Raw genomic sequence first — 12,880 nt, forward strand, 5'->3', positions numbered from 1 at the left:
TGATGATATATCCTCATCATCATCGTGATCAATCTAGGTATCCCCTCGTCATGCACAGTCAGGGTATTCCAATCTACATTGTAAATTCCTTGGAAAGATGTCAAATTCTTTAAAAATTCTTGGTTCTGTTTCACAAATAATTTATAGTTAATTTCACACAAAAATATGAACAATACTTTTAACTTAGAGAATAAAAAAAATTGACCATGAATAACAAAGTTATTCTACTCATTAGCATAAAAAAAATAGCCTACTCATTCGTTAATAATAACTTAGCATATTTATAGCACCAAGGAATTAAATACAAAAATAATACACATATTTATTAGGGAATAACTACAAACACATGTAGGTATACAAACTAATAAAGTTATTTACTTTTTAAAGTACTCAAGTAATATATTACTTACAAAACTCACTTCACTTATGTGTGTTAATCACTAATTTCTTTGCAATATATATAATTATTCATTATTAATTAAAAACACAAAAAGTATTTCAAAACAACAGTGAGTCCAAAGAAATGAGGCACATAAATGAAAAGTCCAAAATTTTAAATTCAGAGTAACAAAAAAGAAAATTAAGCACTTGACAAGGAACATACAAAGATCATTCCCTTAGTTATTCCGATTCTTCCTTTTCCACTGCTAATCTTTCATTTTCATAAAATTAAACTTGTGAGCAATAAAAGTCGATGATTTATTTTATTTACTCTCGCTGTGTTTCTTATATGAAAATTTATATACAATTAAAAGAATAAAAAAATTAAAAAGTATAACATAATATTGGTGTGACATAAAATATTTCATTATAAAAAATAAATTTAAAACTACCCCAGAGAATAAAAAATTTAAATTGTACCTCTATTAGAAAAAACTCAAGTTACGGGGTGAGTGGGACCCGTTGTTTACGCTCTGCTTTAGTTCCAATCATGATATGCCACGTATTTTTTTTCTTTGCTTTAAGCTGAATGGAGAACAGAAGTACGTACGCTTAGATTGAGTGGACCCCACTTACCAATAGATGATGGTTTGGACAAAAAATTAGGCCCATTAAAATTTGGTCTATTATGTCCAATCATACCCAATCAAAGCCCAAATCCTCTCACGTGCAATCATATCCACACGTGCGTATCCCTCTGCAATGCAGTCACCCCACAGTCCCACACTTCTTTGCCTCCCTTTCATCTCCCCCTTTCCCACTCTCCGCCATCCATTCGTCCGATTAAACAAAGAGAATGACCGCCGAGATTCTCTCGAACCAAAACGGGGTCGTTTCCAACGGAGATCTGAATAAGAAAATCTCTAACCCTAATCCGTCCTCCGCCTCCAAGAAGTCCCGCGAGAGCGAACGACGTCGTCGCAGGCGCAAGCAGAAGAAGAACAAGAAGACCTTCCAGATTGAAAATGACGCTGCAAACGGTATGGTTTTCGAACCCGACGATAGCTACGCCGGCGAAGATGAAACGAATGAGAACTCCGATCACCAGCAGGTTTCAAACCGTTTTCTGTTTTAGAGATATCTAGGGTTTTTGTGAATATCGATTGTTTCGTTTGGTATTTGCATGTCTGCGCATGTAATACAGTTTTTAAATGCGCTTTTGATAGTGATTTAGGGAGTTTCGATTGTCTTCAGTTGGAATAGAATTGAGAATCTTTTTTCTTTTTTAATATCTTTGGTTTATTGTAGATTTTAGTTGGACATTTTTCTTATAGTTATTTAAGTTCAGTTCAATTTTTTTTTTTTTTTAAATTTCAGCATATAGCACTTTAATAAACTTACATTTGTTCAATATTAAATTTAGCATTTTCTTTTTGTTTGAAATTGTAGTTGACGGAAGTCAAGGAACAAGTTGTGGTTGAGTACGTTCCCGAAAAAGCTGAGTTAGATGATGCTATTGATGAGGAATTTAGGAAGGTTTTTGAAAAATTCAGCTTCTGGGAAGCTGCTGGTTCTGAGGTAAAGTGAAATATCAGTTGGATATGATGGATTATTTTTTAATTTCCTTGTTAGTTCTCTGAAGAACTTGTGATTCTATTTATACAGGAGACGGATAAGAAGGACGAGTCCGCTCAAGATGCTGATGCGAAGAAGAAGGCTGATTCTGATTCAGAAGAGGAAGAACAGGATAATCAACAGAAAGAGAAAGGCGGCCTATCAAATAAGAAGAAGAAGGTTTTTCATTTTCTCCTTTTATTTTCTAATATTTTTGATATTATCATATTCTGTTAGTTTTGATGAGACTGAAAAGTAAAAGTACTTATATTGTTATTGTTGACAGCTACAAAGGCGGATGAAAATTGCTGAATTGAAACAGATTTGCTCAAGGCCTGATGTTGTAGAGGTATGTTTTCCTCTTACTGTTTATTTGGATTTTCTTTATCTTTCTGCACTTGTAGCTGTTGATGTTCGGTTCTCTTTGTGGTCATTTGAGAACCTGTCTAATTTGCTTTTTAACCAGTGTTTAAAAAAATTATAGCTCAAAGTTGAATTAGAGCACATTTGCTATGAATTTTTGAGTTTTTCATTCCAAATGAAGAAATCTTTTTTATTTTTTTACAATTTCTTTTCATGGCTATTTGTGCTCTTCTTTTTTAATATTTTGCTATGGATTTTGTCATGCAAAGCTCTTGGAATACTGCAACTCATGAAGGGAACAGCTTTTACTTTCCTATGTTTATAATTCAATAGTTCATGATAGTTATGTTTATTTTGTTAGGTTTGGGATGCAACCGCTGCAGATCCTAAGTTGCTGGTGTTTTTGAAGGCATATCGAAATACTGTTCCTGTGCCAAGGCATTGGTGTCAGAAAAGGAAATATTTGCAGGTTAGTAATTCTTGCTACTATATCGAGTAATATGTTTCAAATATGTGTGCATGGTTGGTAGGCATAATCTTGATGAGTGATTAGGGAAGAGGGTGAGGGAAGATCAAGTTGATAAGGTTTCTCTTATATGTATATATGTGTGCTTCTTGCAGGGGAACGGCTGTGACAACCTTGGAGCCTGGACTTGTAGGTGTTTTGCAAAGAAGACTCTTGATTGATTTCTCTTTTAATATGACTGCTTTGTAGGTTGGGATGTAGATATTTATGAGGTTTTCTGGTAGCATATCGTAACTTTGCATGCTAGATGTTGGGGGATATTTGTTCATTGTTAAGGTGCTAATTAATCTGTTTTGGATTTTCAGATGCCTATCCATTGTGTTAAATGCTCAGGCTAGATCCGTCTAAGATTTATTTATTTATTTTAAGTGATCTGAGTAAGATGCAGAAGTTTCCTAGTTATTATTATTATTATTATTATTATTGGGTTTGTTAACTTCTGGTATCTCAACGGCTTCTGGATCTTTTCTGTAGGGAAAGCGTGGTATTGAGAAGCAACCTTTTCAGCTTCCTGATTTCATTGCTGCGACAGGAATTGAGAAAATTAGACAGGTAAATTTAATTCCTTATAATAGCAAATTGTGTACAGTCTCCTCCAAATTATGTCAAGAATATCATCTGTGAAGATGCCCTTTCCGAAAACTATATATATCTTTTAAATAATTTATAGATTTTGAATGGATAATGACATTCTTGCTTTGAACTCAATAATTGACTCGTGTTCTCTTTTTCTCATTTAGGCTTACATTGAGAAAGAGGACAGTAAGAAGTTGAAACAAAAGCAACGTGAGCGTATGCAGCCAAAGATGGGGAAAATGGATATCGACTATCAGGTTTCTTAGTTTCTTGCTTCATGGATTCTTTGTTTTTTTGGATATTTGATTTTTGTTGCAATCCATTTTTAGCTGTCATGAAAGGTTATGTGTAATCATGTTATTCCTTTCTGAAATGATATTGTCTTGCTCTTTTAGCTAACGATGTTGTGGCTTCTGTTTTTTAGGTTCTCCATGATGCATTCTTTAAATACCAGACAAAGCCAAAGCTGACAACTCACGGGGATCTCTATCATGAAGGGAAAGAATTTGAGGTACTCTTCTTCTATATCTACATGGATATTGGGCTGCCTCTTATACTTCATAATACATGTGTCAATTGATTTTAAATTGATATTCAGTTGTAAAACTTAAGGCTGTAAGTTGAGTTCTTAAGGCTGTAGGGACATTATAGGATAGCAATTGACTATAAATTTTACTGATGATAGGATCATATTCCGGATCCTAAGGACTGGGTGGCTTTTTGGTTGTTGCAAAATTCAAGCGGTTGATATAGTCTAGCTTAATTTGAATCTGTGAATTGAGGAAATTTTGTTTAATAAAACCTTGTGCCTTTTGTTGGGTTATAGAAATTGGACTTCACAATGGTTATCACGGCTTGAGATGTTTGTGGATTAAGTGCCCTAAGAGATCAGACTTTTATACATGTCTATGTAGTCTTTTGTTGCTATTCCAATCTTTGTGTGAATTCAATGGCCTTCTAGTTGCCATGCCGACTTGTTTGGCTGAAACATTCAACCTTGAGATGTATTATGTGCTGCAACTGGCTATTGTGATTTACCTGAATGAAATGATAATGACACTTTTGCAGGTAATCTTGAATGAAAAAAATGAATGTCTGATGATACATGACTTTCAGTAGACTTTTCATTGTCTTAAATTAATATTGTTCGTTTGGAATACAGGTAAAGCTGAGGGAGATGAAGCCAGGCTCTCTATCACATGAATTAAAAGAAGCTCTTGGTATGCCAGAGGGTGCTCCACCCCCATGGCTTATCAATATGCAGGTTAGTTTGGTTAATGTCCTAAGTTTCTTTTTGCATCTGATATCTAAGTTTTGTTGGTATTATGTAACTGCAAATTTTCCTTTCAGAGGTATGGTCCTCCACCATCTTACCCACATTCGAAAATACCAGGGCTAAATGCACCCATCCCTCCTGGAACAAGCTTTGGTTATCACCCTGGTGGTTGGGGCAAACCTCCTGTAGATGAGGTAAGCCTCTTAGTGGTTTCCTGTCTTCTGTGTGCTCTAGTAAGCTTGAAAGCTGTCTTATATGAGGTAATCTTTTTAATATTATCTCTTTTTCTAACTCTCTTGCTTTTTCCTAATTATTGTCAATAGTATGGACGGCCTTTGTATGGAGATGTTTTTGGAGTTCAGCTGCAAGACCAACCCAACTATGAGGTACTTCCAAGATTTTGATGAAGTTTGTATTTTGGATATTCGATCTTAGTGTTCTTGATTAATAGTTTAACTCTAGGGCTTTTAGCAAGCATTTTGTTCCTTGTATTGCTGTTGGCCTTCATATGATAAAAATTTACTAAAGTAAAAGAAAGAACTAATAAGGGTGAAGCAGCGTCTTAACATTAAAGTACACACACAAGTATGCCCACCATTATTTTCACTCTAGTAGTAGAACATCTTAATTTAGATTGTAATATCTTTTTCTCCCCGCTAATGTGTAAACTTTTGTCAAATTCTTTTAAGCAATTGAATTTTACTGAGTGATATCCTACTAGAAACATTCATCCAAACCTTGTCTTGATGTGGAGGATGTATTTGGCTACAGGTGTAATTTGTAGCAAAATGAAGAGTAATATTAATAGCTTTAGTTTTTTGGATTAAATTTTTATTTTCTTGAGCCTATAATTTAATTTCGCAATATGTTACTTTTTCGTTTGAAATGATAAAATCCAGGAGGAGCCTGTTGATAAGTCAAAGCATTGGGGTGACTTGGAGGAAGAGGAAGAGGAAGAGGAAGAAGAAGAGGAAGAAGAGGAAGAGCAGATTGAGGAAGAGGAGTTAGAGGATGGAATTCAATCTGTCGATAGCCTTTCAAGGTATTACCTTCCAGTATTTTATTTTGTTGAGGGTTGTAAAAAATTATCAATGCAGTTGCTTTGTCAGTTTGGTTTTTTACTTGATTAATAGCCACAATTGTTCTATGTTGTCTGTGGAGTAGTAACTATTTTTATTGATGACATTTTTCCTTTTGGACTTCAGTACTCCTACTGGTGTTGAGACACCTGATGTCATTGACCTTCGTAAACAGCAGAGAAAGGAGCCTGACAGGCCTCTTTACCAAGTATATATTTGAAACTTTACTGTTGCCAGTTTTCCTTATTCATATCACCTATATATATATAATATGAGTTTCTCTTCTCATTGCTTCTTGTTTGTCTTGTTTCTTTGAAGGTACTTGAAGAAAAAGAAGAGAGGATTGCCCCTGGGACTTTACTTGGCACAACACACACGTAAGAATCCTATTTGGTGTTTTTAACTTTTGTTCCCATAGCTTCAAATATTTGAATGATGTCAAGAAACTTGGTTTTTTACATACAGGTATGTGGTTAACACTGGCACCCAAGACAAGTCCGCAGCTAAAAGGGTAAGAGAGATGTCTATATTTTTTGATCTTGCAATTATTTCTTTCCTGGTTAAATGACTACAGTTGTGCTTAGGTTTAGAAATATATCCCATAGTGTTTGCTACTTTCAGCATTTTATCTTGTTTGAAAAACCTTTTGGGCCATTTGCAAACATTATTATCTAGTAGTTTCCTGCTGTAACTGCACTTGAAATTTGCTGAAGTTTCACCACAGGACTTGGAGATAATCTATCAGCAACAAGGGGGTTTTCGACTCCAAAGCCCTTGTGTCAATGGCATGCTATCAAATGCATGAATAAGATATTGTATTTAGCCTGAAGTTGTTGAAATCTTTGTGACTGAATTGGTTATTCTGTCATAATTTGACATGTGATTATAAATTTTCTTTCTCTTTTTGCAGGTTGATCTTCTTAAGGGTCAAAAATCTGACAGGGTGGAAGTCAGCCTACAGCCAGAGGAGTTGGAAGTTATGGACAACGTGTTGCCTGCAAAGTAAGTCGCACTCTTGTAACTTTTACCATCTAAGTATATGTTGTCCCCAAAGTTAATTCTACTTAACTCACTTCGGTTGATTTCACAGGTATGAAGAAGCTAGGGAGGAGGAGAAGCTACGAAGTCAGCGTGAGGACTTTAGTGATATGGTGGCTGAGGTAAGCCTGTGTGGAGTCTTTTTAATGAAAATTTGGGTGTGTTCTTCACGAGAGAGAGTTGACTGTTTTCTAAATCCCTCCAAAAGTAAAATTAAAAAAAGGAGAGAAAATAAGCTCTGCACAAATATAATATTGCTTAAAAATTAGCTTGCATGATTTGTTGGCAAACTCCCTACCCTTCTGAGTTCTGACCAGATAAAACCAATAAAAGTTTAATGCCGCTTTTCAATGTTATTCCTAATAGAAACGATGGTGAATTTTTTTTTTTTCTACTAACAATCACTGCACAAACTATTTGCAATCTTCTCAGTCATATTACATCTTTTAATGTGTCTTTCTGTTTGACTCTTGTTGTATCAGGTAGGCCTACCTGAATTTAGTTGGGGTCTTTTAAACATTTGCTCACATGCTTGATAATGATGTGACGTTTTTGTTATTAAATTTAGCAGAATATTTTCAACAGTACTTTCTACAAGCAATCTGAAATGGAAGATTTTTCTTTTTTAAAATACTTATAATTGGGAGTTGATTTGGGTCAAGTCTTGATTTTAATCCCGGGATGCAATGGAGCTTATAATGCTTGTGTGTGTACGTTTTTGCGTACGACAATGGTTGGTAATTTCATGTTTGTTTTATGTTGTAACGATGAGTTGTATTTGATGCCAGAATGAGAAGAAAAGGAAGCGTAAGATGCAGGAGAAAGAGGGGAAATCCAAGAAAAAGGATTTCAAATTCTAAGGAAACCAAGAATTTTTTCCTGGTGTTATGTTTTTGTATGTGGAGAATCGAAGATGTACTGATTTCGCTTTGCAATCAAAACGTTTACTGTAGGATCCGTTGGCGTTGCGTTCTAAAATATCTATATATGTCAATTATATCTATAGGGCTATAACTCACTCATATCCTCCCCTACTTTGCAAAATATTTATTATTACTCCCAATCCGTTTTGACGACTAGGGGTAGGAGTTTTGACGAGCTGAATTGAAAACTGATTATCCTATCTCCTCCAAGGCGTCTGAAGAATGAGTATCTATTACTTAATGTTGCTATTGTTTCTCCTTTCCTTGTGTACTAGAAAAACTTGTTCGTGTAAGTTAGACGGGAAATCAACGTTAACTACACTTTAATTAATCGTTATTAATCTTCATTACCTCTTACTTTAATCTCTACATGCTAGCTTAATAATTAATAAGCCGATTGTTTGGATGAAACGAAAGTAATTTGCACGCCATTCACTACTAGGTGAGCTCATGCCAGAGTAAATAGTTTCAAAATTTCCCCCTCGGTGTGCACAACCATAAAGCCTAAAAGGGAAATTATTGCAATTGAAAATAAAAATGTTTTGCTTTTGCAAATCGATATTATTATGCGAAGAAAATTCACGTGTGTAGAGAGTAGGCCAGACGCGCATGCAAACTTTTTCATCCATGACAGTAGTGAGGAAGATAAACATAAAATCCATCCTTGTCAATGATCTGATGATCTCTGTTATGGATTTGTAAGTGGACAGAAGTGTAGCATGAACCACGTCTTTTACCTTTCAAAATCATGGAGTCCATAAAGAGGAATAGGGTGAGTTGGAATTGGATTTTGCGTCCTGTTAGACATCAGAATTTCTGACCTTTTTCCTGCATGACCATGCTAAGATTCTAAAGTGGATCCTCGTCATCATCTATGACACGCATTAACTAGTACTATATAATTAATTTTTTAAAATGCCTAGCCAAGGCTATCTGTCACCTTCTTCGCCATTAAGGAACGAGATTGAGAGAAAATGAGATTTTAATGGTAAATTCATGGAATGGAATGGAATGGGAAACACGCCAGGAGACGCTTACCTCATGGAACCAACGTCAAAATGCTTACCTTACCCTACTAAACATTGCCGGCTGCGGCTTTATCTGTGGACCAAGGAATTTGTACGGATGCTTTAACTTCATTGATTAATAATAGTAATAAATTATTATTACATTCTAGAAAGTTTTTAAAAGATTCCACAAATCAGTCCAATTTGATAATTGTAATAAAAGCGAAATGTTATAAGAAAATTGGGTGTGGTTTATTTCCTGAACTTGGTTTTGAATATAGACAAGGTGCCTAAAATTGAAGTTTGTTATGTTACTAGTGAACCAAAAAAAAAAAAAGTATTGTTCAAGTTCAAATCTTCGTTCCTCTTTGTGACTATTGAAAAGAGACGAACAAAAACATTGATGGATAAAGATTCGGAATCCGCTAAGAAAAACAAAGGATAAATGGATGATTTTTTTGTTTGCATAACTTGAACTTCGTTTCTTTTTCGTAGGTCTTAATTACTACTAATTTTCTTTACTTCTTATGTTATAGTACCCCAACTAGAAAGGGCAAGGATTATTTCTCCAAAAAGAAAAAGAAAAATCATCAAATGCATGATTACAAACAAATATGAACCCTATATTTTGACAATTAGTAGATAAGTAGCAAAGGCCGGGGCCGACCAGGGGCAAACTTGGGGCCCTCATAGCTGTGATTGGTGATGGCTGATGGGCGGCTCTATTGAGTCTCCTGAGGTTTATTCTATTAACAGGGAATCCAAGTAAGCAAGTAATATTATTCTACACTAATTGGTGCGTGACACTTTCTTTTTATTCAGCCAACCATCGATGCTCAAGCTTGGCAACACCTTTCTTTTTTTTGTATTATAATAATATACCTTACTTGTTCATTACTCTCTCGTAGACCTAAGCCATATTGACCAACAACCGCTGCCATCTTCAAACAGTGATTAGCTGATTGGTTTTTACGTGGATGGATTGTTGATTTGAAAGGGTATGCGGGCTAAGCTGTCTAATTTTTCATTATTGTTTCAATTGTATCAGATGTCCATGAAAAGAAGGGTTTTAATCATGATAAGTGTCGCCTACTTGTTATAGAGTCAAAATTAATCCTTTAATTCAGGCAAGCAATCCTGCAATAATGGTCATAAGAGTTCGCATCGATCTCAAATGTCTGATTCTTGAACTTATAAATTACTGTTCTAATTAACATTAAGAGTCTGAACCAAATTCGATAAGCTGTTCAGCTTTGACTCACTAATCTTGTTTGATAGGTTAAACTATTGATTAACATGCTGTCAAAACATCAATTTGACAGCTTGGATTTTGAGTTTGGCCATTTCTGCCGTCCAAAGCAGAAAATTTGGGACCTCGGATCCCATCAGTGAACAAAATCTTATTGTAATATCAAACTGGTCAGTTTGGCATGTAGTCTTCTGTATGTTCTTGAATTGGTTGAGCGGGAACTTGGGATTTCCATGTTGCAATCTAAAGACAAATAGTAGGCAAAAACGTTCTCAGGAAGTTGATTTCTGTGCAAATTTTGCTTGTTCAGAGACAAATTAAGAAACAGAACTTGAACTTCCTTTTTTATTATGGGAGGAAATTTGTCACTTTAGGATTCCATTTTAGGGCTATGCTCTTCAAGGTAGTAGAGAGTTATTATAAGCTTGAAAACCCGCTCAACGTTTTCATAAATATGGACAGTGGACAGGTTTTTTTGACTAAATTATTTCCAACAAGCCTTACCCTTGCCAAATAATATGTTTCCATGCATGAAAATAAATGCAAGAATAAAAACGAAAACATCCATTCAGATTCAGGCTTTTTATAAGTACCAAGAGAGAGCAAAAAATGAAAAAAGGGTGAAGAGTAGTGAAAATGACAACAGAAACCCTTGGAAAGAGGAAGAAGAGGTTTATACGTAGACATCCATATCCAGAGTTCAATCGGGACCGATTTTTATAAATTTTTTTTTTAGTATTATTATTTGTTATTATTATTACTATAGTATAGTATGTTATTATTATTATTATTATTATAGTATGGTGTAATATTATTATTATTATTATTATTATTATTATTATAGTATGGTGTAATATTATTATTATTATTATTATTATTATTATTATGGTGTAATATTATAGTATAATATATTATTATTATTATTATTATTATTATTATTATTTCTTTCTTTCCTTCTTAATAGACGATCGAATATGGAATTGAAATGGGAATTCAATTATTTGGTCAAAGTGGTTTTAATTCAGAATCAAATCAAAAGTTTTTCAGCTCAATCTAGACAAATCAGTAAAAACTTAAGTCATAAATCATGTTCAGATAGAACTCAATCCCAAAATTTAAGCCTAGATTGATTATGTCCGTTTTTTAAAGATTTTTCTAAGGATACCTATAAATTGAACTAAAATTTTAGAGAACAGACATGATTGATTTTTTGGAGAAGGGGTGAACTTGGTGTTCTGAAAAAATTTTTAAGCAGTAGGAAATTTTTGGGATGTTGATTTTGGGGAATTTTAGGTTCGATTTGAAGTTTATGGGTTTATATTTGGGTTTCTGGGTTAGGATTAACATTCGGGGAAGTTTCTGAATAAATCTGAAGAATCTGAAAATTTTTGAAATTTTTTTGAAAAAAATTAGGTTTGGGGATGATTATTTGAATTTTTTAATTAAATTTTTTGATGAAGTTTGGGTTTTTCGGCCAGATTTCAGCTAATTTTTCAAAAATTGATGGGTTTTTTTCAGTTTTTGATTGAAGCTCCTGATTTTTTTAGAAAGACATCAGAGCGTTTTAGGGGTAAAGAGATAGATAGTAGTGGACTTATGAAGGAAAAACGTAGAATTGACTTTTATAGGTCTCCAAAATGACCTCGTTTTACCAAGTCTAGATCCGTGTGTAACTCGATTGGGATCCACGCACTATCCATGGTTCGACCCGACTCGATCATAGGTTTTTTTTTTTCTATTTTAATTTTATTTTATATTTTAAGTTTTTTTTTAGTTTTATTTATTTATTTTGTTGGTTTTTATTATTTATTTTACCAAGTAATTTATTATTTATTAAATATTTTACAAGAATTATTTTTCTAACAAAAGAAAATAATTAAAAAATTTTTTTTGTAAAAATTATTTTTTTGGAAAAATAATAATATTTTCAAATAAATTTATGGAATCCACCAAATTATAAGAAAATTCTATAAATAAATTTCAAAAAGATAAAAAATAATTTTTATTCTCCATACTATTGGAAGACTACTTCCTAAATTAAATCTTATCAAACCATTGAGAAATATAAAAAACTTTATCAAAAAGAATAAATTTTTATAAATATTTTCAAATAAAATCTCACAAAATTATTGGGATATCTGCCTCTAAGTAAATCTTACCAAACTATTTAAAGATTTTACTAATTTTTTTAAATAAAATACATTAATAAATTCTACGATGGAGCCTCTTTATGGTAGAACCCTAGTCTCCATGAATACTCATGAGGTGAGATAATTATTTTAAATTACTATCAAACCATTGAGGTAATTTTATGATTAATTTTTAATATTAAATATGTTGATAAATTACAAACACATTTAAGGCTTGGATAATTTGGAATCAAACTGGTACCATCTTTTGGATGGGCGCTGTGAGGGTGCTATAACCTTTCTTACGTGTAACCGTACTCTTGAACCAAAAATCTAGTTTCGTAGATCAAAATCTACTATTTAAAGTTTCTAAGTTAATCTTGAGACTCATCTTTAAATGAGATAGATTTGATTAGGTGACCAATCACACCTAAGTAAAAAGGATTGATGATGACTCCTTTTAATCCATGTCTAGTAGTAGGTCCACAGATCTATACATTATGATAGTTTGGCAACTTTACTAGGGATATTGAGAGTCAAGCCAATAAATAATTCCTTATTATCCAAGCCTTGCTTAATAAATTTGGGATTATTTTCTCCTTTTCCTATCTGTTTCCTTTCATTGCTTGTATTTGTTTAGTTATTCATTTATTTATTGTATATATATGTTATTCATTTACATGCGTATAACATAAAGCTCTCCACCCGAGCTCTACCCT

The 12,880-nt window shown here is 33.5% G+C and overlaps 1 protein-coding gene across 1 annotated transcript; it reads left to right on the forward strand.

Moving 5' to 3' along the window:
• The first annotated feature begins 1,147 nt into the window (after positions 1-1,147).
• LOC111275071 (uncharacterized) lies at positions 1,148-7,976 on the forward strand. Its single transcript, XM_022860181.2, has 18 exons — positions 1,148-1,492; positions 1,831-1,959; positions 2,047-2,175; positions 2,282-2,344; positions 2,720-2,827; positions 3,359-3,436; positions 3,625-3,717; positions 3,885-3,971; positions 4,623-4,724; positions 4,811-4,930; positions 5,060-5,122; positions 5,636-5,778; positions 5,942-6,023; positions 6,134-6,192; positions 6,281-6,326; positions 6,726-6,817; positions 6,906-6,975; positions 7,642-7,976. Exons 1-18 carry the CDS (start codon positions 1,238-1,240, stop codon positions 7,711-7,713), a joined length of 1,791 nt encoding a protein of 596 aa, XP_022715916.2. The 5' UTR covers positions 1,148-1,237; the 3' UTR covers positions 7,714-7,976.
• The last annotated feature ends 4,904 nt before the right edge of the window (positions 7,977-12,880 follow it).

Source organism: Durio zibethinus, chromosome 26 (genome assembly GCF_047325235.1).
Source record: "Durio zibethinus cultivar Kanyao isolate XHJ-2024 chromosome 26, ASM4732523v1, whole genome shotgun sequence".
Lineage (NCBI taxonomy): Eukaryota > Viridiplantae > Streptophyta > Magnoliopsida > Malvales > Malvaceae > Durio > Durio zibethinus.

Excerpts from the sequence above, each read along its gene's own strand:
- LOC111275071 (XM_022860181.2), top strand. The coding sequence starts at position 1,238 with ATGACCGCCGAGATTCTCTCGAACCAAAACGGGGTCGTTTCCAACGGA. Across the intron at positions 2,345-2,719 it reads CAAGGCCTGATGTTGTAGAG|GTTTGGGATGCAACCGCTGC; the intron begins GTATGTTTTCCT and ends TTATTTTGTTAG. Across the intron at positions 2,828-3,358 it reads AGAAAAGGAAATATTTGCAG|GGAAAGCGTGGTATTGAGAA; the intron begins GTTAGTAATTCT and ends TCTTTTCTGTAG.